This window comes from Dermacentor albipictus, chromosome 9, assembly GCF_038994185.2.
Source record: "Dermacentor albipictus isolate Rhodes 1998 colony chromosome 9, USDA_Dalb.pri_finalv2, whole genome shotgun sequence".
Taxonomy (NCBI): domain Eukaryota; kingdom Metazoa; phylum Arthropoda; class Arachnida; order Ixodida; family Ixodidae; genus Dermacentor; species Dermacentor albipictus.
Window position 1 is genome coordinate 17,798,146 of NC_091829.1, and position 23,841 is coordinate 17,821,986.

The 23,841-nt window shown below is 45.3% G+C and overlaps 1 protein-coding gene across 4 annotated transcripts in view; it reads right to left on the reverse strand.

Moving 5' to 3' along the window:
* The window catches only part of LOC135903724 (uncharacterized), a 188,516-nt gene that overhangs the window by 12,485 nt on the left and 152,190 nt on the right, over nucleotides 1-23,841 (reverse strand). For 2 of the 4 annotated variants that reach the window (XM_065434112.2, XM_065434111.2), the window contains 8 exons: nucleotides 17,661-17,732; nucleotides 11,711-11,743; nucleotides 11,538-11,591; nucleotides 10,241-10,309; nucleotides 9,171-9,203; nucleotides 5,113-5,166; nucleotides 3,836-3,907; nucleotides 3,407-3,439 (listed from right to left, as the gene is read on the reverse strand). In XM_065434112.2, the coding sequence (XP_065290184.2) occupies nucleotides 3,407-3,439; nucleotides 3,836-3,907; nucleotides 5,113-5,166; nucleotides 9,171-9,203; nucleotides 10,241-10,309; nucleotides 11,538-11,591; nucleotides 11,711-11,743; nucleotides 17,661-17,732 (420 nt within the window). Of the gene's footprint in view, nucleotides 1-3,406; nucleotides 3,440-3,835; nucleotides 3,908-5,112; nucleotides 5,167-9,170; nucleotides 9,204-10,240; nucleotides 10,310-11,537; nucleotides 11,592-11,710; nucleotides 11,744-11,822; nucleotides 11,874-12,910; nucleotides 13,147-17,660; nucleotides 17,733-23,841 lie in introns of those variants that run through there. The other 2 variants (XM_070524845.1, XM_065434113.1) reach the window with 2 other exon arrangements.

Sequence of the window (23,841 nt, forward strand, 5' to 3'; positions counted from 1 at the left end):
ATCCACAAGTGAATGAGCCGTTACTCGAAAGCGAGTGATGTGCGAGAAGCAGACTTGATGGTTACATATACACCGGCTGCTTTGAGTGAATATTTTATCGCAAATGACTTTAATTAGACTGCAGAGTATTCAAGCGGTGCATTGTTAATGATTACCCAGAAAGCTCCTTTCTTTCTTTTTCGGGGGGGGGGGGGGTCCAACTGATTTGTTCTTCATGTTGCATACATTTCTTCTCACAATTACGAATGCGTTTATGGTGCCCTTTAGGGTTGCTCAATGAAAAACTCAACGCATTGTCTTTCTTTAGCAGTTATTGTAACCACTGAGTGTTCGGTCTCGTGCGTCGAATGTCCTCATATTTTTTTTTTTCGTCCGAGAACGCATTTCACCCTCTGTCGAAGTGGAAATACATTTATTCGGCAATTATCTTCTTTTACACTTCATTTTACTTAATTGTTGGGTGAAATTATTTGCGACGAGCGTCTCGAGAAAGGGGAATTATTCGCTCGCGTTTTAAGGCGATTTCTATCATGCCCCTTGGCTGTAACGTTCTCTCTCCTGCCGTACAGTGTCCGTTCTCCGGGCGCAGACAACCTTGAAGCCTCGGCACGGAGACCTCGTGCGTCAGAGGCTTTATCTCGTCACGTATCACTAACCGCTCTCCTTCGAGAGCTTCGACAGAGAAACGACACTCATGTGAGCCGCGGTCTCCGCTCGCGTAATAATTTTTTTAATGCTAATCTCTCGCGTTCGTACTATTGAAGAGGCGGGCTGATAACAACGGAGTGCGAAGGATCCTTACCACTAAGCTGGCTGATGGAGAGAAAGTAAAAGACCCTGCGGGATGGGATACTAGTTCGTACTATTGAAGAGGCGGGCTGATAACAACGGAGTGCGGAGGATCCTTACCACTAAGCTGGCTGATGGAGAGAAAGTAAAAGACCCTGCGGGATGGGATACTAGTTCGTACTATTGAAGAGGCGGGCTGATAACAACGGAGTGCGGAGGATCCTTACCACTAAGCTGGCTGATGGAGAGAAAGTAAAAGACCCTGCGGGATGGGATACTAGTTCGTACTATTGAAGAGGCGGGCTGATAACAACGGAGTGCGGAGGATCCTTACCACTAAGCTGGCTGACGGAGAGAAAGTAAAAGATCCTGCGGGATGGGATACTAGCAGAAACATTGTGCATGAGCCGACCTAACATATAGATTGCGGTGAAGAGGAATGCTCGGCGATGCGGTGACGTCACCAGTCTGCGGCGAGGCGCGAGCTCGAGATTGCATGGGCTGCTCTGGCTGAGAAAAAAAAAAAATTCTGCCAACGCTTTCTGCTACTTACGTGTCGTGTCCTTTGCTTGCTTTAAACAGCAAAGAATTTTCCAGAGATAGAGACGAAGAAGGAAAACCAGGAAGCGTTGGCATCGTTTCTTTTCTTTCCAACCAGAGCAGCCCAGGCAATCTCGAGGTTGCGCCTCCCCGGATATAACAGAAATGCTATAGCCCGTTAACCAAGATACAGCTTTTCAATAACACTGTTTTTCTGCTGGTCACGCGCAGGTTTAATTTGATGTGGCATAATTAAAAAAAAATGATGCCTTGGAATTTCGCTGCTATGTAATTTTGACAGTTTCATGCATGGCTAAACGAACCAATCACTGAATATTAAATGAGGCTAGGTAAAAAAGTTACTAATAAATATGTTATCTAGCAGGATATTTTTTCACTCATATATATCATGCCTGCTACTAATTACGTGGAAATGAAGACGATTATAAGAAAGAGAACGAGGCCGCTAAATCAAAATATTCGTGTAATTCTTCAGGCCACGGGCAAGTGCCTCAGTGAGCCTAAAGAATATGTGCTTGACTGGACTCACTGGAAATCAAACACATCTATATATGGTGTCGCCAGGAGTCGGAACAGACTCGACGGCAGGTCGAGTAGGTCGAACACCTTAGTCAAGAAGTGGTGAAACGTACGGTGAAGTCAGCCAGGTTTCAACGCCACGTGAACCGCGTGAACCAAAAATGAACCGCTCACAAGACGTACGGGCATACCAGTCTACGCCTTTGTAAATTACAGTTTACCATTAATGTTAAATAAAATATTCCGCCTTGAATTTGCTTTGTATTGCGTTAGATATCAGTTCGTTTGGTTAGTCATTTTTTCTTAATCTCAACAATTCCTTCGTGTTATGAAGAGTTTCTACGTGTGGCTTTCTATAGAAGCGCTCGTCCTTGTGTTGCTCCTTTTCTTTGTCCCTGTTAGTATAGCGCAAAAAAAATCATTTTGTTTAAAAATTGATCTGTTCCAACTAGGCTGCCTCGAAGTTATGCTTCAGTTATGTTTCTATAGTATACTTACATTGAAGATACGTATGCGAATGTTTCACCATTGTATGTCTGTCTGTAGTTACCGCTGCTGTTGCACCCTACGAGACCAAGATTTCAGTCGGAAAATTAGTTTCTTCTTTAGTCTTGGCTCGCGAGCAATGCGATCGCATTGCATGAGCCAATAAACTCAAACCACGTGACTAGTACGTCACGTGGCTCAAGACGCGGATAGCTTGTGTGTACTTGCGTTCGTACGGTGCGGACAGAATAGGCGGCCATTGAGCTGACTTTTCACCCTGGTTGCCTCAATAAACGCGCAAGCCTCTCGCTTTTTTTTTAAGAGCAAAGATTAGGCTGGGGGGCTGCTATCTAAAATACGCGGAAACAGAGAAATTGTTTTTCGGCACGACTCCACCAGATTTGATGAGGTTTTGTTAAATTAAAAGAAAAAAATTGTAATCTGTAATTAGACTGTAGCAAGTAGACGTTTTATTTAGGCTATCGACATGTGTTAATAAAACTTGTAGAAAATCCCAAAACTAAGAAAAAGAAAGGACAATACAGCTTACAACTCTATAAAACAACAATGGAAAGGGCTATCACAATTCATTAAACGCACTTAGTAATACACCTAAAGTGGACTACATGAACGCATTGTACGCATCTCTTAAATATGCCTCCTATTCGTGAGCAGGAATTTTGCAAAATCTTAGTAAGCACTAACAATTTAAGTAAGCTGTAAATTTAATTATCAAATTTATCCGCTTTAGATACTCTAGCGCTGCACTGTTAAGACCTTATAAACTTCACGCTTCAATTACTTTTAGTGTACCAAACTTCGGAAACATTCGTAAATAAATTCAGTCCTAAATCAAAGTTTGGTTTCCTACAATCACTAGAATTTAACTTTCTCTCCCAAATCCAACACATTTCTTTCAACTCAGTCGCGGGGTATACATACAAAACATATCTGCGTTTTACGTCTGTATGAACAGAGAAATCAGAGTTGACGCCGAGCGAAAGCTTTTCCTGAGGAAAAGCAGTGAGATGATCAGAAGATATATACTCACTCTGGGCATGCAGTCAGCTTCCACTTTTTTGTACTGAAATGGAAAAAACAATGAAACTGAAATTTGCAGCCACATCCGAGGAGAGGAACGAACACACACACACACACACACACACACACACACACACACACACACACACACACACACACACACACACACACACACACACACACACACACACACACACACACACACACACACACACACACACACACACACACACACACACACACACACACACACACACACACACACACACACACACACACACACACACACACACACACACACACACACACACACACACACACACACACACACACACACACACACACACACACACACACACACACACACACACACACACACACACACACATATATATATATACACACACACACATGTGCTGGCGCCTTCGCCAGTGCTCACCTCAGCGAAGGTGGCATTCTCCGCGATGTTGGTCTCGTTGACGCATCTCTCGCACTCGGTCAGGTTCTCGCGCTGCGAAGCAAAGGCTCGCGAGAACAAATTTCGATACAACGTCGCGACGAGATACACTTTACTCTTTTTTTTTTTCGGGAGCAGAGATATCGTAATATGACATGTTCTAAAATACACGACAAAAAAGAAAACGGTATAATTTAATGTTTGCAGAACTGGTGTGTTATATGAGGCGAATGCAAAATTGCAGCATCTTACGCAAAGCTAATCGGCTCAGCAGGCGCCATGTCAATGGGCATTTAAATTAGTAATGAGGTTTGATTCTCACATGTTTTTTTGCGTTTGTGTGTGTCACGCAGGATATAGTATTCTCTCTGAAAGCAGAAACACGTATATTCAATTTCCAAACATTCAGCGCCTCCATTAAGTGGAAGACTACGCGGTAGCTATGCGATGCTTGTGTTTTCAAGTTCCACTTAAGCGTTATCTTTATCTGTGGATTCGTCTGTCGCCTTTGGTGCGTATCCACAGCAGCGATATCGTGATCACTGAGCCTAATCTAGATGTCATAGTATTAACAGAGCATCTTTTGGACAGCCGGTAAGGCCGTGACTTGCTCTGATGATATTAAAACAGGGATTGCATTCCTCTTTAGCGTACTGACCGTAGATAACAGGCCAATAAAAGGGGGTAATTGGTTCGTGTTGATATTGAAAACACGCTGACTTAAAGTGAGTGGACTACGACAAGAGTGATTTCTAAATCGGTGGTCATGGCTTCACTAGGTGCACTAGGTGCATCTGTTTATCAACTATGAAAAATGATTTGACCTCCGGTGCGCAAAAGAATGGTGTGGTGTAAGGGAGGGTGGTGTCTAATCACTTTCTTACCACGCTAACCTTTTACCGCGATGAATATGAAAACGAATGGAAAAATAAACCGCTCTTAGTCGTGCTTTGCCCTGTAAACCTGTGCGCCTGTTGTTGGTGTGGTGCTTTTAATGTCAGCGAGTTCTCAAAATCAACTAACCATATATAGTCTGTTCCAGGCCGATATACCAGCATCACGTCTCTCACTCAAATCTTTTAAACTGTAAGTTTGCCCACATCTCTAGTACTCAGGTGTCTTACTCAGGTCTCAGGCAAACTTATTTTAACTTTGCAGCTACCAGGGCTCACGCGGCAGACTGTGCCCGAATGCGTAGCCTATGGGAAGCGCTGCAGTTGGTAGCTATGCGAAGTGGTCGCACGTTAAAAGGAGCGTACGTTTTTTGCAAGTCGGAAGCGGCACTCCTGAAGCAGCAGTGTGGCCGGTGATTGCTGAAACAGAGACAATATCAGATGCGTTAGATACGTTGGCATTTGCATTTTTCGGGTTTCATTTCTTGTTCGCTAAATAAGAGAGAGAGAGAGAGAGAGAAGGATAGACAGGTAGGCTAACCAGGTTGCACCTGGTTGGCTAACCTACAAGCTAAGTAAGAATTTTAATTATACTTCATATCAACGCGAATTTATGTCAACGATCGCAGTGAGTCAAATGAAAAGCAACCAGCTACTCGCTTGTATTGTTCCCCAACAAGTTCGTTCAGGACTTCCTCAATAGTACTATGCCAAAGAAATCACGTTTATTAATACTGCTTTTTAAGCATGTTGTACAGTTACCTGCCAAACGTGCACGGTGTTGAGTGCGCTGTGTTCATTTCATACACAACACAGGCCTCACAGCACACATATGATACACATATACGCTCCAAGAATTATGCCTTAACGGCAAGCCTTTATCGCAAAAAAAAAAAAGAGTGCGCTGTGTGCGTTATCGTAGGCGGCCTATAGCGCGGAAAACACGAAGCAAAGCGTCCGAATATATATAAGCTCATCATTACTGCATGCGAAAGCGAAGGTTTTGTCTGCCGCACAAAGTGAATTTATATAATCTGTGAACGAGACATCAGCGCCAGCGCACCGGACGCATTAGCGGTGACGTAGCGTAAACTCTCGAATTCGGCTCGCTTGTTCCATAACCACACCACGCTACGTGACCTTCGTCTCGTTAATTACTGCTCGGTATTTAGCGACAAAGAGATCGATACGGGACCTTGGAAATTTGAAATTTTTGGGACGAAGTAAACAGCGACCTTCCTCATCGTCGGGGTTAAGTCGTTGAACTGGGTATAGCAAAACGGCGATGGAGTAATACGTTGGGTGGCGGACTCAAACTACCGACCTCACGTATAGATCCTGTACAACTCATTGCAAACATTTTATTCGACGCCATCGAAACCGGCCTGTTTTTGCTGTTTATTAGATGGTCAGATAAAGGAAAGACAGGCTCCAAAGACACACAAAGATGTGCATAACAGGACTTGTCTAATATGCGTGTTATTCACATCTTTGTGATCTTTGTGTGTTTTATGCGACGAAGCCCGCTTCTGATTGTAGCGTATCCATTGGTACACTGTACTATAAGTGCATTTTACTCATCTATGCCTCTGCTTATCTCTCACAACACTGCATACTCGTATACGCGTGCTCAGAATTCAGTACACGTCATAACTTAGCGTAGTGTTCTGGGCAACATGCCCTCTCCTTTTGTCCCTGTTTTTTGCAGTTCATCAGGGACTGCATGCGTAGCCTACGTATTCTATTTAGTTATATCCGCTCTTCATTTTACGATCCTGTGACTTTTCTTTGTATACTGCAATGTTTTTGTTATTATCATAATTATACTACGTGAATAGGGGTAGCCGTTACCATTAGAGAGTGAATAAATTTTGTTCAATAATTTTGATCCCCCTAAAATAAACCTAAAAGAAAAGAAATACATAAAGTATAAAACATAGAAAAAAATAAAGGAATAAAGCGTCCCATAAATCCGTCACAGCCTGCTACACTATAAGCACAGTCAGAGTGCGATATATTCACAACGCGCGAACTTCCTATCACAGCGCTTATCGTCGGAGCACCTTCGCAGCCACCACATAAGAAAAAACAGAAAATTAAAGAATACAAACACGAAAACAAAGAAAACAACAACAAAAGCTTTGCATGCACATGGCGCAGAATAAATTACATCCCTTGATATCCCCAGAAAGCCTAACGTAACAGTTTTGATTCACGCTCAGTTTGACACCTCAAAATCCCGATTTAAAAGCGGGAAACTTCACTAAGATTTTTGATATGCTGGAGTAAGCATTTGGTTGCGTATAGTACAGCAAACCAATTACTAATTATTATTCCCCTACTCAATGCCTCATTGTTGATTGTGCAAATATATTCTGCATAAGAATAAATTTTAAAAAATACACATTGAATTGTGGGATTTTACGTGCGAAAGCCCGGGTATAATTACGATATACGCCGTAGTGGAGGTCTCCGCGTTAATTTCGACGACCTGGGGTTCTTCACCGTGCACCCAATGCACTCATTGTACGCAGACGCTTTTGCAGTTCATCGTAATGCGGCCGCCGCGGCCGGGATTCGATCCCGCTACCTCGGACTTGGCAGCGCGACACCAAAGCCACCACACTACCGTACCACGGCTTGTAACAGAAATGAAAGTGAAGGAGCTGTTGAAATGTTTCTTGATGCGCGAATAGTGTTTCGACTTAGTGGGGATGTGCGATATCCAAACAAATTTTCAACTCATATTTTTTTTTTTTTTTGCAATGAAATGGGGCAGCCACATCGACAGTACGGTCCAAATAAAACAGAAAAGATCGGTGCAATGAGAGCAGCATTCCGGGCGAGTTGGTAATCCATTGCTTAAAAGATATTGCGCGACATAAAAACGACACGGACGTGAGAGAAGACGACACACCAAGCGCAAACTTTCAACTAAGTTTACTGTGACATGACACGTAACCATGTTACATGACTTCGCACTTCATTTCCTTGTAAGCGCATGCGCGATCTCCGTAGCCTGCCGTGTATAAGATGACGCAGTGGCACAATAAACTTAGTTGAAAGTTTGCGCTTGGTGTGTCGTCTTCTCTCACGTCCGTGTCGTTTTTTTTATGTCGCGCAATGTCTTTTAAGCAATCGGTGCAAGTTCACGTGAGCGCTCGAGAAGCCCATCGGTTTCGAACCGGTCGGTGTTTTAAAGGAAATACGATCGTAAAATATCGGTCGTAAACGGATCGGCCGTGAAAACGTGCGGCCAAGAGCGCAGAAGCCAAGCAACCTTCGGAAAATCCCTTGTCGATGCCCCCGAAGACAATGCGTTTCCAACGGGTCTCGTGTGCTCGTTATTTCGCTGCAGCGTCTATTCCCTTCAGGCGATGCGCGGACAGATCGATGCACACGCCAAGATAGCGCATCAAAAGCTTCCCTGATAAAGATAGCGACGTTTAAAGGTGTTACACACGTTCCCGAACACGTCTGATTAGTACCTTTGCTTCAAACGTGAATACCATGCGCAAAGTGTTGTGAAAGGTAGGCGTCTAGGTCTCTGCTCTCGGCGATAGTATGCGGTCGTGTTGTGGGTTCATTTCTGTCGTTGTTGCTTTTGACAATTTTTTGCGTCTGGCACATGTTTCAAGCGGTCGTACGGGCACATTACGTGTATGCTGGACATGAAATAGTTCACGTTCTCGTATCTGAAGTTATTGTGGGGAGTTGACGAAGTGAATCTACATTCTGTAAACTTGCCAGAACTCGCTGAATAATTGAAAACTTCTTAACCTGTTTGGATGCGGTACGCTTTTGCAAATTCTGGAGATGCAAGAAATTTGGTCGAAGCTATACATGCGGTGAGTGGACAGCAACAATTGGCGCTGTGGATGTGTCTGTCCCGAGATCCTAGACCTGTTATTTCGATTATCTCAAGAGGCGTGTGTGAACATTCGTCGCGTTTAGAATACGATGCAAACACTTTTTGTTGCGAGCCAATTCGGGAACCCGACATTCGATTGTCACTGAATGCCATGTTGTGGCCAGATATGCGGGTATACATTACATAAAAGTGCGCACACGTAAAAAAAAAGAAAAGAACATGGCCGCGCTCGTATTAGCCAAAGCCGAACACAGACGTTGACAAAAGCGCTGGTCGATTTTTGGGCAACAAATTTCGCGATGTGAACGAGTACGAAGGAGGAATTCTTTCACTTCCAGTGATTCCAGTGTGGGCTTTGACCTAATTGGGCGGATACGCCAGAATAAGCTGGGCAATAAGTAAAGATAAAATAATTATACTAAAGGAAGAGAGAAAGAAAGAAAAAAGAAGACAGACACGAGTTCTTGAATACTTTTTCGGAATTGTGCGAGCTCTTGCGCGTACGAAATTATTTCACTTGCTTGCAAATAATTTGGAAAGGACATGGACTCACGTGTGGCGTGCACTTCCAATCGAGTTCCCGTTGCTGAAAAAAACAAAGAAAGACGAAAATGACGTTGACGTGAATAATAAGAAAAAAGAAACGTCTAAGACACGTTCCTAAATTAATTGTTGCTTGTATAGATTAGATTATTCACTTATTAATTAATTAATTCACTCATTCATTTGGATACGGTTGGTGGATACGGTTGTATTTGTCGCTGGCTTCTACATAAGCTATAAGTTGTTCAATGGGGTAAAGAGGAAGAAAAAAAAGACGCATTTTGCTTTTTGTACGTGTATTTCTATCCCAGCCCCTGGGAGTGTCAGCCAGCGCCACTACTGGCCATGGCGGTGACATCCTACAAAGTGCGGGTGTCGCGTACTACGAGCAGTTAGGAGCTGCCAGGCAATTGAACAATAAACTCTTGCATGCGACCACATGAGATAAGGACTGTCAGAGTCGTGGCCCTAGCTATGCAACGCGCTAGAACAATAAGTGGAACCTAGGGGTTCCAGACCCTTGGTTCACTTATTGTTGTAGCGCGTTGTATAGCTAGGGCCACGGCTCTGACAGTCCAGACCCTTGGTTCACTTTCGTCTGACCAATCGTGCAAAATAATAGCTATTTCATTTTATTGGTCTGGCTTAATGCGACAAGGAAATCGGGGATATCATTTGCGCCAACCCGGCATATGAGTTCATCCTGATTCAGCATTTCTATTCTTAGCGTTCGTCGAAACCCGGCTTTACGAGATCACGCCGGGACGCTGTGCCTACGGGCTACATCTTGCTCGCATAAAGAAAATATGACCCTGACAGATTCTTTTCTTTATCTTTTTCAGTTCAGGTCAGGTTGTTCTTTCTTATGCAGCAAGTGAAGCAACAGTCGAATGCCTTCTGGCCTGAAAGGAACAAGCACACTTGATGCAGCAGAGGCGTAGGCTGAGGGGAGGGAAGGGAGTGGGGCATCTGGCACAAGTCGCCCCGCATGTACGGGAATTTCGTTTCTTCGGAGGCTTTTAAGAACGGGATTACGTGCTCGCAACGAAAAGCAAATTCTGCAGAGCATTTATCACGTACCTGAATTTTCGTCGCGTTTTCAGGAAGGTCGTAATCTTCGACGCAACGAATACACTCTGTCCGTTTTTCCTACAATGAAGGAAAAAAATACCCAGAAATATGCAACCAATAAGACACGTAATTTGTGCTACGCATTCTAAATCTTTAGAAAGACTTCCCAGTGAAACATTTTTAGAAGTTAAGTGTGGCCAGAAAAAAAAAAGAAGAAAAGAACAAGCTTTGCTACTTAACGCGCAAATAACACCATCAAAACCATAGTCAAGCGCAAGCTTCGATGCAAAAAATTAATAACGGCGCTTTCATCGATGAGCCGGAACACACGTGCAGCATTAACAAGAAATGTTTATCATGCTACGCTTGAATTATTTATCAATGTTTTAATAATCGGATATTTTTTGCTTTCTGCCTTTCTCTCTTTGACGTTCCTAAGTCACTGGTATTTTTCTTTTTTTTTTTAGTGTTTGAGGTAGCCATCCACTCTATGGCTTAGTATTTTTCTATGATCACACTGTTTATTAAATTAGTATTCCAACTACAACAACAAGGAAGTCATGTTCTGCTTAACCGTACTAGTGGTCAAACATTTCGTTGCCATCGCATTTTCTGCAAGACATGTAGAGGGCACGTATTTGCTTAGCGAGGTCATTGTAGGCGATGGACACAAACAGCAGTTATTTCGATATCGCCCTGAATATACAACTTAATCACGAGTGTGCGTGACGGGCTACTTGGCCCTCACCCCTCTCCCTTAATTCCATTCCGTTATATTCGCACATTGGAAAATTCAAAGCATTAACGCTTATACTTTCAATGTTGTACTACGCAATGGACTTCCCGCTTTGACCAGTACGTTAACGAACAGCGATTGCCTGTCACTGTAGCTTCTCTCCACTAATACTCCAAGTCTTGTTACGCAGCAGCCTTCTACGATGGACCTGTCTAGGTTCCGTGCTCTCCGACATTATTTCGGCATGTGTGGCTATATTGCACTTGGTTCCCTCTTTGCTTGTAGTACACGCAGTGTTCAGCAACACAGGACTTTCCATAGGACGTGGAAACAGAATAACAAGCAAGCATTCGATGTCGTCAAACGAGACGGCGCCTTGCTCCGCTGCACCCTGTCGCAACTTTCTTCTCGAGTTTCGCAGTAATCGCTCATCTTCTTTCGAACGATTTTTTTTTCGATGAGGGTTGCACACTTGAGCAATGGCGACAAAAATACTCACCTCATCGCTTCTGTCTCGGTACGCGCTTAGGTATTGAAACGTGCATCAGCACGCTCTGCTTACAAACTTACCGTAGGTCTGTGGAATGCGTTGCACAGGATGATGGCTGCTTCCTTCGGCGTGTACTAGACGTGGAAAACGAGTGAGAGCAAATGGGAAAGAAAAAACGCTCACGTGACATCCACGGGCTTAAGCGCGAATTCCGTGTTCCTTTCAAATAACTAAACGTGGTGCGCGTACTCACGGGTTTCACACACGTCTGGCGCATCTTGACGACCTGCAACGAAAGGATTCAGAATGAAGAAAAAAAAAGAAGCGGTGCCATAAAGAAAGCGTACAAGAAAGTTAGGCAGTACCGACTGTTGGGCGATGCTTATAGCCACAATCAACATATGCATTCGGTTTCTGTTTGTGCGTGCCTATAGGTATGTGCCGTCTTTTTTTTTTGTTGTTGTTCTTGCCAGTATGTTCTTTTTCTACTTGTTCACTATATGACACGCTTTACTTTCGTCTTTGTAGCATGTCCTCTCGCTGTTTCTTCTTCGCTTCCCTTCTTCTTATCTTCAACTTCCCTTTCTATCCCCTTCTTCCTAAAGGGTATAGGCAGGCATTGTGCTCCTCCTGGTGGCAGTTGCCAGCTTGTTCCTTCTCCATTTCCCTCTGTGCGTGCGCATGTACGCCTTCATATCAAATAATAATAAGAATGTGCCCCTTGTGCGTACTCGTCGTGGTTGCTTAGGGGCTACGTTGTTGGGCTGCTAAGCACGAGGTCGCGGGATCAAATCCCGGCCATGGCGGCCGCATTTCGATGGGGCGAAATGCGAAAACACCCGTGTACTTAGATTGAGGCGCGCGTTAAAGAACCCCAGGTGCTCCAAATTTCCGGAGTCTCTCGACTACGGCGTGCATCATAATCAGAAAGTGGTTTTGGCTCGTAAAAGCCGATAATTTAAATCGTTTTTGCCCCTTGTGCGTTTGTATGATGTGCCGTGTACATCACATCTTTCACCCAACAACTGCAGTAGCCCGTCATCGGTCAGCCAGGCAAACATCTCCAGCATTAATTAAATACTAATTGCTCCTCACTCTCTCTCGTTGATTAATTTGTCAAGTCCTTCAACGATTACTCCGACCTCACTGAGCCGTTAGAGCAGATCGTTACGCGTACGCTAATAAAAAGAATCATCTGCACCAGTTTTAGATTTGAAAAAAATGAAAGCGGAGATTCCAGTATGCATTAGCACTAAAGCATAAGATCGAACTGAGGAAGGGGATACAAATTGGTGAAATGCAAATCGCTTCGAACAGCAAGCACTCTTTGCTAGTCTCTATCTGAATTTTCAAGTCTCGCTCCTCATTGGCGCCGCGCCAGCAGAAGCAGCCAGCAAGCATTGACGGTCCTTGTTGACTGACTGCATTTATGTGTAGCAATTTCTGGGCTTACCTTCTTGCTTTGTTTGTTCGCTCGCACTCATGCGTCTTACAGGAATGCAGATGAGCGGTTAAGGTACGGCGTCTGGCGATAATGAAAGCCGGAGGCGTGGCAGTAGATGTTGCGACATGATTGTCCCGTACGGTGCGCTTGTCGAAGTGGTTTTCCGTCAGAACCTGTACTATACGTGGCCTTGCCCAAAGCGTGAGCAACGACTGGCCAAGCAGGAAAGAGGCAGTCGTGGCTGTCGGTTCGACAGACGCGGTCTCGTTTGACGAACTGGTAAGTGCACTCGTTCCTCACTTGCGGGTCTATAGTTTAGAAAAGTGTCAGTGTTTCCTGAAGAAAAAAAAAAAAGAAGTGTCCAGGCCTGAAACTCCGCTTGCCAACAGCAGTCAGTGCTGGAGGAAGTTAGCCGGGCGGAGGAAGCGGTTTTCGTTGGGGCACGCTTCGATTTCGCGGCATCGAATTCAACGCTCATTGGCTCATCTTGAGACACGTGGTTCCAGCGTCTGGCCCAACTAGGCACCGGCGCGCTAGAACTTGCAGGAGCGCGCGCGCTTCGTGGTACGCGGATGGCCGTGGACAAAGCTTGGCCGGACGCGTCGGGCGTCAGCTACAGCGTTGATACAGGCACGCTTCTATCCACTTTCTAAACGTTCTGCCTAAAGTATGTATTAACGCGAAAGCGTTAAAGAGCCCGTGTCGCCGAAAATCCGGCGTCAGACGTCGCCTCGGCAAAAAGTGCTTTATTTTTATGCGAAGCATATTACTAGAGCTCAAACCAGCTCCTCAGGCGCGGCGGTGTCGCCTTCAATACCACGTGGCACCGTGACGTCACGACAGAGGAGAAACGGGGCTCCAACTCGCGCCGTCGCTCGCGGCGTCGCGGCGGTATATAAGCAGCTGCGCTTGCCTCTGCTAGACACTCACGAGGTGAGATGCCTCCTGGAGACAGAGCTGCTCGTTGGAATGAGAAGCGAAGGTTGAGGCGTGCTACAGAGACTGTTTCTAGGTGGCTTTGCTACGGCGCAGCGACTACGCGCCCCGCATCGGACGCGGTGAGCGTCGAGCAACGCAGCGTTCGGCGCGACAATGAAATGTGCGCCTGAGCAAGCGCCGCACGCCTGAGCCGACGCCGACGACACCGGCTTTTTTGCGACACGAGCTCCTTAACGCTGTCGCGTTAAAATAAAGGCTAGTATGCTTCGCATCCTGGGCTTAACCTTAGCTAAGCCACAGCCTTTTCCTTCCCAGAAGAATGGCTTAACGACGTCATGGTTATTCCGGACCACGCATACCCAACCACTTCTCTACCATCAAAGTTGCTCATACCTTGTCTTTCATTCTTTACAAAGTTATTCCTTGGGCTTTTGAGAACGGCAGCCCACAAACAAATGTGATGAAAAAAAAAGAAAAAAACACTCACAGCGCATGCCCTTTATGTTAGTTCTCAGACTAAAATATGAAAAGTGCGAAACAATAACAGGAGATCGGCCCACACAAGAGGCCGCGTTTCTACCAGAAACCTCGCCTTGGTGCATAGCGTTCGCAGCCAGCGTTTTCCGGTAAACGTTACGCTTACATAAGCTGCAGTTCATTACAAGGTTCATTATAAATTCATGTAATATTGACGACATCTGCGATGAACATAATTGCTTAAACAAAGAGGTTGGCAAAAGAGAGATAAATAAAAAACAAGAAAAATTAATTTAGTCACGGATCGTACGTGACGGCGTATGTTGACCTTCCGTGGGCAAATAAAGCTACATACGTTAGGATTCTGCGTACCGAAAAGGGTTCAGGTGCTTCAGTTTAGCAAATGTAATATTTTGTTGCCATATAGGGAAAAAAAATACTAATGATGCCACTTGTCTGTGTACGTACGAGTGTGTATCGAAACGGCGTCATGACAGGTGTTCCTGTCGTACGAACACACGGGCGTATAGTCTCGAATCCGTGTGGGTTTGGATTAGTTACCAAGCTCACGATAACGTGACAGTTGCCTACTTCAGATATTCTTTCGTTGTGGTGGCATTCTGAAGAAGTGCGTTAAAAAACAACCAAGTGGCGCCATAACTACAATCCAAACCCACCGCGGTTGCTCAGTGGCTATGGTGTTGGGCTGCTGAGCACGAGGTCGCGGGATCGAATCCCGGCCGCGGCGGCCGCATTTCGATGGGGGCGAAATGCGAAAACACCCGTGTACTTAGATTTAGGTGCACGTTAAAGAACCCCGGGTAGTCCAAATTTCCGGAGTCCTCCACTACGGCGTGCCTCATAATCAGAAAGTGGTTTTGGCACATTAAACCCCATAATTTTTAGCTACAATCCAAGTTGTCTATAAATCACTGGGGCATCAGTGCGTAGCATGGATTTGGTCCATTGTCCCATCGCACATGCATGCTTTAACGCGAACGCAATATAGCGACACAAGACGTGAATAACACAGGGCGTGCGTCATCGCGTTTTGAATAATTCATAAAAACCTTTCGCAGGGAGAGTTTGTTTATTGATAAGGCGCTCCAGCGCACGCTCAGCCTATAAATAGCTATGCATGAGTCATTTTATTGCAATCACCATCGCAGACTATACTAACCACGTTCACATTACCACACAATGCAACGTTAAAGCTTACACGCTGTCGCATGCACGTAGCTATTGAGAATCGCCACATCGACCGGAACGTCAAATCGCATTGTTAGGCCAGTTAGGTTGTTGTGCCTTGCAAACGGCTCTATAGAAGACGAAGGACAGCTCAGACTTGTGCATCACTTGCATCATGTGATTGTCTATGCCGCCTCCTTCGCTGTTCGCCTTATCTGGTGTGGTTCGCGAACCTGAACGTGTTTACCTATAGCAAAGATGCATTTGGTATGTATTATTGTGCTTTCCCAAATCGCCATCGGCAACGATTTTTCGTTTACCGCTCGCGTTACCGATTGAATTTTTACACAGTGGGTTGATCAGCTGCTGCCTTTCAATTGTCAACGCAATCAAGAATTTGGAGACGGCAAGTTCACCTCCGTGTTGCTCCCGTTTTCCTTTCCCTTTTTTTATTTTCGGTCCGTTTTTATTTGCGCAATGTGCCCTTGACGTTGTGTGTCGGGAAACGCTTTCGTATATGACGCATATTTCACTGCAGTAGTCGCAGCCAATTACGGGAAACGTCCGAGCAGGGACGTGAAAGGCGTCGTTATATAAGGCAGAAAGATAACGCACCTTTAGTAACGTCGGAGAACATTAATATTTCATATTGTCGAACGACTTGTACCCCAGCCCGTATTTTCAGTCAGTCACTAAGTGTGACGCAAACATGAGCATCGGCAGAGCTCGTTTAACTTGGCAAAAAATGTCACAAGGGGACAAAATCCCTGACCAACCTTATTCTCGGCGTATATACGGATGGCGGTTTCACTACGAGCGTCTTATACGCGTGACTCATGCGGCGCGCATACGAAACTGGGCCCGTATTTTCTTAAATTTATTCATTCATACCTCAAATACCCGATTTAGGCTTCTACATTAGGGTTGGGCATATTTAGGTCAAATTTTCAATGAATGCCTTGAACGATGAATGACTGGAGTGGTGCACCGCTTCAGCAGGTAGGTGATTCCAGTCTTTCGCTGTTCGCTCCTCCACTGCAGCAACGCGTATAGGAAGTTACAATGAACTGAGCGCCTACGTTGAGTCACGTGGCTTCGACACGCGCCGGAAACTTTGCTCATCAACAAAAAATTATATCTGTTTTTATTTTTCATTCTCCTGGCTTGTCACGAGGCCTAACCTGGGGATGAAATTACGTGTAAACATGGAGGCCCGTTTTCGAGCAGATACTGCAACAGCGGCTTACGAAACGCATTGTCCATGAGCCACCGTTCATGTATTCTTCAGGGCCCATAGTCAAAAAAACGTCTTGCGATATAAATGTTCGTAAGAGAACATTTCAGCCAATCCTGATGCTGGACGTTTCATTAGCGAAGCCGCCTTGCCAATGGTAAAGAACACTTACGACCGGAAAAGCTTTGCTAGTTCTGGTGGCGAGTGCTTAACTTTGCGTCCCCGAATACACATTCAACAGGAATACACCCAGTCGTTCGCGATTATGATATCGTCTCCGTGAGCGAACTACACACTGATATAGCTCTGTTTATTGGATGGGTATGCTGAAATAGGCTGACTGATGCATGTTTTTTTTTTTTTAAAGGAAATCAAACGCCGCAAGACGGGACATTGCGTGCAGACTAGACACAGCGCTGACTAATAACCAGTCTTTATTGCATATCAACTGCAATTGATAGGAAAGACAGTCTGCGCAAAAAAAGACAATTAATGGCAGGCCGATCATCATCATCATTATTATTATTATTATTATTATTATTATTATTATTATTATTATTATTATTATTATTATTATTATTATTATTATTATTATTATTATATGGAAACATACAAGCGCACACAAAGGAAACAGGGAGTGAGCAAGCTGACAACTGCCACCGAGAGGGGCACAACGCCTGCCTACTCTTTCGGGAGAGGCCACTGCTGTCGGCAGGTTAATTATCACGCATTCCACAATGTGTGGGACATTTCTCGACATTGTAGAAGTATAAAAGGCACGCTAACACAAAAATAACCTTTCTTTCGCTTTCTTTTTATTACGCTTTCTTTTTATTCTGCGCACGCGCAATCCAGCAAGGACGCCGTGTATACATAGCGTATATACAGGCAGCGTAGGAATATAAGAAAAGAGTGACTTACGTCCAGTCTTCTAGGGGGAAAACGGAGTTCGTAGTCCTTGACGCATTTCTTGCAAGACAGGACGTCATCGGTCTGCAGAGGAAGAAAAAGAAAAAAAGAGAGAAGTAGATAAAGTGTCTGACAGCCGCAGCATTTATTGCTTTTTTTTTCTTTTTAACATTCCTAACAACGCAAGGTTTATTTATTTTCCTTTTTGTTTCGTGTGTTATTTATTTATTAACCAATTTATTTTATTTTATGTATTGAATCATATTACCACCCGATTCGTGGCCTATACCCCACAGTGGGTTTGTGCCATTAACTGAGGCTTCATCATCATCATCATTTGAGAGATGTTCGTATCGCTCGAAGGGACGCATGACAAGTAATTCCAACTAAAGCGTCCGTAGACTTGCCGCTGGCTCTACGGCCTCGGCGTTCCGTTGCTGAGCCCAAGGTCGCAGGTTCGATCCGTGGCCAGGACAGCTGCATTTTGACATAGACGGAATTCGATAATTTTCCGTGTATTAAGACTGAAAATTAGGATAGAGATCCTGACGGGGTTAAAATGAACGCGGCCAGTCGTCCACTACGCCGGTGCCCTATATAGAAGCCCGTAGGGGCAGCATTGGGAAGCAAACACTCACGTTTAGTTAAGGCGCTCGTTCACTATGACTCTCATATGAATTATCAAAGGTCTAAGTAGTACACAAAATAGTATATGCCACTATAGGCCTTGCGAGAAGGAGGCTGATTGCCTGTGACTATACCAACCGCATCTTTCGTTCGCAAATTGGGAATAGTTACGAATTAGGTCTAAACGATCACTTCAGTTGCAAGCTAGCGAGGAACTTATATTTGGGCTATAGTTGGCACAGATTCATATTGGTGTTTAGAAGAGGACGGACAACGACGCTACTCGCAATTGAAAGACTTGAATAAAACCACACTGATAAATAATTAAGAACAAACCTAATTCAAGTCATGCATGCATGCGCAAAAAAATAAAACACATAAGTTGTAGACAGCAACGCTATAAACCCGTGCCTTCCAAAAGGTCGTCCCTTTAGCGGGCAGTGCAACTGACGAATAGCTGACGCAATCATCTTGAGTTATTGAAACCCACACGGTAGTACGGTCTACCATAACCATAAGCCATAACCATACCATAACCATATACCATGTACGGTAGTACGGTATACCATAACCATATACCATAACCATACCGTGCCATAATGCCGCGCGAAAAGCTACGAAAGCATACATGTCAATATTTACTTTTCGCATTTGGTATATGTGAATGACAACAGGGTGCTAGCTTGGTCAGGAACAACTGCGAACCCCTTCGCTACCACACAAGGTTAACGCGCGTAACTTTTAACGGTAAGCGCAGACGGTGCAGCGTGGTACGCTGACAAGCAAAACTAAAATTAGTGTGGTTGCGAGGCGGAGATAATCTTGGCTGGCATGCGCCTCGCGGACACACCGCTTCCGCCTCGCGTCGAAATGTTCAGGAGAACGATCGGCAAGACACAGTATCGCCCAGCAGGGCGCAGTAGTCCTTTTAATCGTGCCGGGGAAGCTAATACGTTACTGTACTGTGTTCGCGTAAGAACCAGACTCGGTTTTGCATAGAGGAAAATAAGGCTCTGCTCTTTCGAAACTCTTTGCAAGCGCTCGTCGCCGTTCTGGTCTCAGAAGGATTGCTCCTCTGCGACCGGTTCCGTAAAGACAACCGTCGCAGCAACGCATTTCAAGAAAGAAAGAAAGAAGGAAAGAAAGTAAGAAACAAAGAAAGCAAGAGGGATAGAAAGAAAGCAAGAAAGAGGGATAGAAAGAAAGAAAGAAAGAAAGAAAGAAAGAAAGAAAGAAAGAAAGAAAGAAAGAAAGAAAGAAAGAGGGATAGAAAGAAAGGTAGAAAGAAAGGAAGAAAGAATCAATGACCTAATGAGAGAGAACGAATGAGAGAAATATTGAATGAATGAAATAAATCAATATACAAAGAAGGAAATAATGAATGAGACAATGAAAGACAGAAAGAAAACAATCAATGGGTGAAAGAAAGAATCTAGAACGAGACACGTAGATCGACTAAACAGTGCACAGGCCGACAGGCTTTGCGGGGGTCGGTGGCAGATCGGTGCACGCTCAGCTTGGACGTGCAGCGACGACCCGTCCACAGCCGTTGTTGCCTGTCGCATTTGTCTTTTCCGCCTGTCGGCTCTCGAGAGCCACGCGTCGGCTGCATGCACACGACAGAACTGACGAGCTTACGGAACAAGTTCTGCTGGGAAAAAGAAACAAAGATACCGCGAAAACAAAAGTCAGCCAGGAGCCCGATGTATCCCGTTTCATCAACTCGGTCCACTGCAGGAAAGGCTACCGCGTGAGTCCAGCCGGCCAGGAATGAAAACTAGAATAAATGGTTGCGCGTCGTACGTCACCAATACCCTCGCGAATCGTGCCGACTGAATGCAAGAATCGCGCAAGGATTACAGGCGAACGACGGACAAGCCATCGTCATATCTCTGAGACGTGCCTGGATTCTGACTACTGACTGGTTGATACGGACCGTAACTATCGTTACAGTGCACGGAATTGAGGAGCCGCAGTATGTGACGACAATAACCCGGATCTGGTGCCGTGTGTTCGCCCCCGATTCTGCATATTACACTGAATGCTGGTGATACTCGCCGTCATAAGGACGTTAGATTGTCAGGCATACTCGCGGCGTTAGGTATAGTGTACATGGGAGGGGCGTGGCGAATTTGAAAATGAGAGGTGGCGAGCTCGGTGGGAAAGAAAGACAGGTCTACGGTTCGGCGGTAGTGTGTTGAAAACTGCCTACACTGTCTCCCCCTAATTCCGTGCAACATTTCTCAAGCGTCGAGAGACGTGCGCATGCAGACACTTGCACTTCGAAGTGGCGATTTTCGACAGCGTTTGTGCCGAATGTTAGCTGCTTTGCGCTGCGAGCAGTCGTCAGTGCAGGTCACTCGAACACACGGCAAGCGATTAATTTGTGCCTCCTCGAAAAGTAATGTGATATTTATAATTACACTGCAGCGACGCACTAGATAAGTTCATAAAATGAACCTGTTGACTGATTGATTTTATTATTTTTTGTTTAAGATACCTTACAGGCCCCTGACAGGGCATTGAGTAAGGGGGGTAACAAAAGTACAAAGTGTCTCGACACAGTACAAGCATACGTCTCAAATTTGCTATTAACACAAAGAAACGTAGGAATCGATGATAACGTGGTACGACGGCAATATAAGTTTGGGCAATGACTGATAGATAATAAAACGTACCTAACTCGTGAGGCCTACAGTAAAGGCAGCGTAAAGGTTTAAAATAACGAGCCTTGGCGATATATAACTCCTACCCCGGTTTCAAAGCGGAGGGTAATAAATTCATCGTTCCATTCCAAAACGTAGTCACAGTACGTTACAGGGCCGATAGTAAAGTGCGCTTTCCTCGAGAACGTTTATTCACCACAAGAAGAGCCGACATAAGAGCGCCTTTTCGCAACTGATTCGATTAGATCTAGTTCTGAAGCCTACGCGCCGAAATGAAGCATTCGAACGCTTCCTCTCTCGCACGGCTGACGTCAGCTCCGAACCTCCAACAGCACTGCACAGTATTAAGCGGAGCAGTGCATGCGCGGTCGCGCTCTGTCCCACTAAATATAGTGTGGCGACACAAAGCAGGGCGAAGAAAAAAGCGTCGATGCAGGCGGCTGGGCAGCAGCGGCGAGGCGTTGTTGACCATCTCTCGCGCTTACGCATTCAAGCCGGCGGCGGCGGCGGCGGCTCAAAGAGCCACGCTCGTCGCTTCACATTTGCCCCACTCCCCCCCTCCGCGACTATACTCCGGTGTCCATCTCCACGTCGACGCCCTCCCACTGTCTTTTCTCGGGCGCATCGCTCCACCGGGTGAATTGCTCTATATATAGAGGCGTTGGACAGTCGCTCGCCTTCTCGCAAGAAGGGACACCGTTGCTACGCATATAGCCGAGGCCTGAAGGTGTCGAAAAGAACGGGCGTGTTTACCCGAACGACGCTATAGCAGTGCCGAGGCTTGCGCTTTCTAATGTTTCCTTCCTGCCTCCTTTCGTTTCGTTTAGTTTTCGTTTCTTCCATTTAGGACATAACCCCTCCGAGAACGCTTCTAAACGGTTCTTTCATCCCTCGCCTTTCTTTCTTGGGTTACGTTTGTCTCCTTTAAGGTGTGGAGAAGAACAAAGGCGCGGGCAGCTCGCTTCCCGGTGGCTTCTGGGTTCGTATAGCACGAGACGCGTTACGTCGCGGCGAGCGCCCTCGCCCTGCTTTGACTTTTAAAAACGAGTGCGCTAAGTTCGGCCACTGGAGCTTCTCTTCTTTTTTTTTCTTTTTTTTTTCGGGGTCGGCTGAGGCCCGCGCACACGCTTTCAACTTTTCTAATCCACTGCACTTTTTTTCTTAATGCGTTATCATGTGGACCTCACCCAGTTTTGATGTATCACGTTTCTCTGACAAAGATATGGGCGGGCCCACAGTGTGCTCCATAACGCACCATCTCACAAAGCGCTAGCTGTCAGGAGGGGAAAATGTGAGAAACTGGCAGGAGATCCAGGCGCCGTGCGTCTCAAAAGGCGAGTACTGCACGAGAGAAATGCAACATTTACGATAGTGTCCCAATAGTTAGCATAGCGCTGCTGTGCTGGAAGACGCTGGTTCGATACCGTCATCTTCACGGATTTCCTTATAGCATTTTATATATATATAATATACTTCACTCACTTCTGAGTTATCTAACCGAAAAACTCTCGAGGTGTGTGCAGCGTACGTGAGCACGTCGGAGTGTGTACAAAGTCGCAAGCTTGTAAGAGATACGAGGTATAGAAATGTCACTACGATAAGTGAGAATGTGCGAGGTCGACGGTGACACACACGCGCGCGCACAGCTGTCGAGGCGTCACAATCACGACATCTTAAGTTTGCTATCGCGTATATGCCTAGAGAGTTAGCGGTGCTAAGTTCTGGTCTAGATTTTTTTTTTCCCCGCAAGCATTGCCACATAGCCAGAGACTCCTGCGTTTTGGTGGTCGGATCAGCACTTCCAGGGCCTTTAGGCACAGAGGTTCCTACGAAAATTACTAAAGGAAACGATGGTCGTACGGACACCATATGAATGATGGGTAGCTAGTTGATTTGTATAATCTCTGTGCTTGTGGCTTCAAACGTTCTTCTGATCTTATTTATTACGCATTACACTTTTACATGTCCACGCACTCGGTAGAAGCACAGCAAGGCAACAAGGCCGCCTGGCTGCACGTGCTTATCAATTGAAAATGATTGCGGCCATTACACAATATCTGGCTGAAGACGATCAATTTGCAAAGTCGCAAAGCCGTACGAAGCCAGAAGGACGATGTTTAGGCGAACTACGCGCTGCCAATCATTCATGCTTGCTGAACTGCCCTCACTCGCAGCACCCGCAGACACTACTGTCATAGCTGCCCATAGTGTTTTTTTGTAGGAAACTCTGACGATCACCATGTTGGCTCGTCAAACTTCGTGCCTTACGCAAAAGAAGAAAACGAGAAAAGCTGATCGAGTGATTATTTGATTGATTGCCTTTAGCGTACCGAATAACGTATGGGCTACAAGACTCGCCGTGGGAAACTCCCTTCTTTAATTTTAAGTGATACGAGTGATAAGTACACCGAAAGTGCGATGCACGAGCGTTTTGCATTCCGCCTCCATCAGAATGCGCCAGCTGCGATCGGAATCGAACCTTCGACCTCGTGCTCAGCAATCTTCGCCACCGCAATGTGAGAAACAATTTGGGACGGCACATGCTCCACCTAAAAGGTGCTGTTGGAATATTCCTTTTCCATGACATCAACAATATATATCCGCTTATAACAGTTTACGGAGATCACGAACCTACATTTGTGAAATACGTTTTACGGTTCTTGCTAACTTTCGTGAGTAATGCTTGAGCTGGAAGCAGCCACTTCCGTTCGCACAGTGAACTACACAATAACTGGTACGACCTAGTTATCTTGTAATTATAAGCAAGCAATGCTTACACTTTGCAAAACGAGTCCATTTCTGCGCATGTTGTTTTTAACGTAGTAATCGCGGAAATTAAAAAAAAAACATGAAAACATTTTTATCACTCTCCTCCCACTGACACTTACTTCATTTACGAC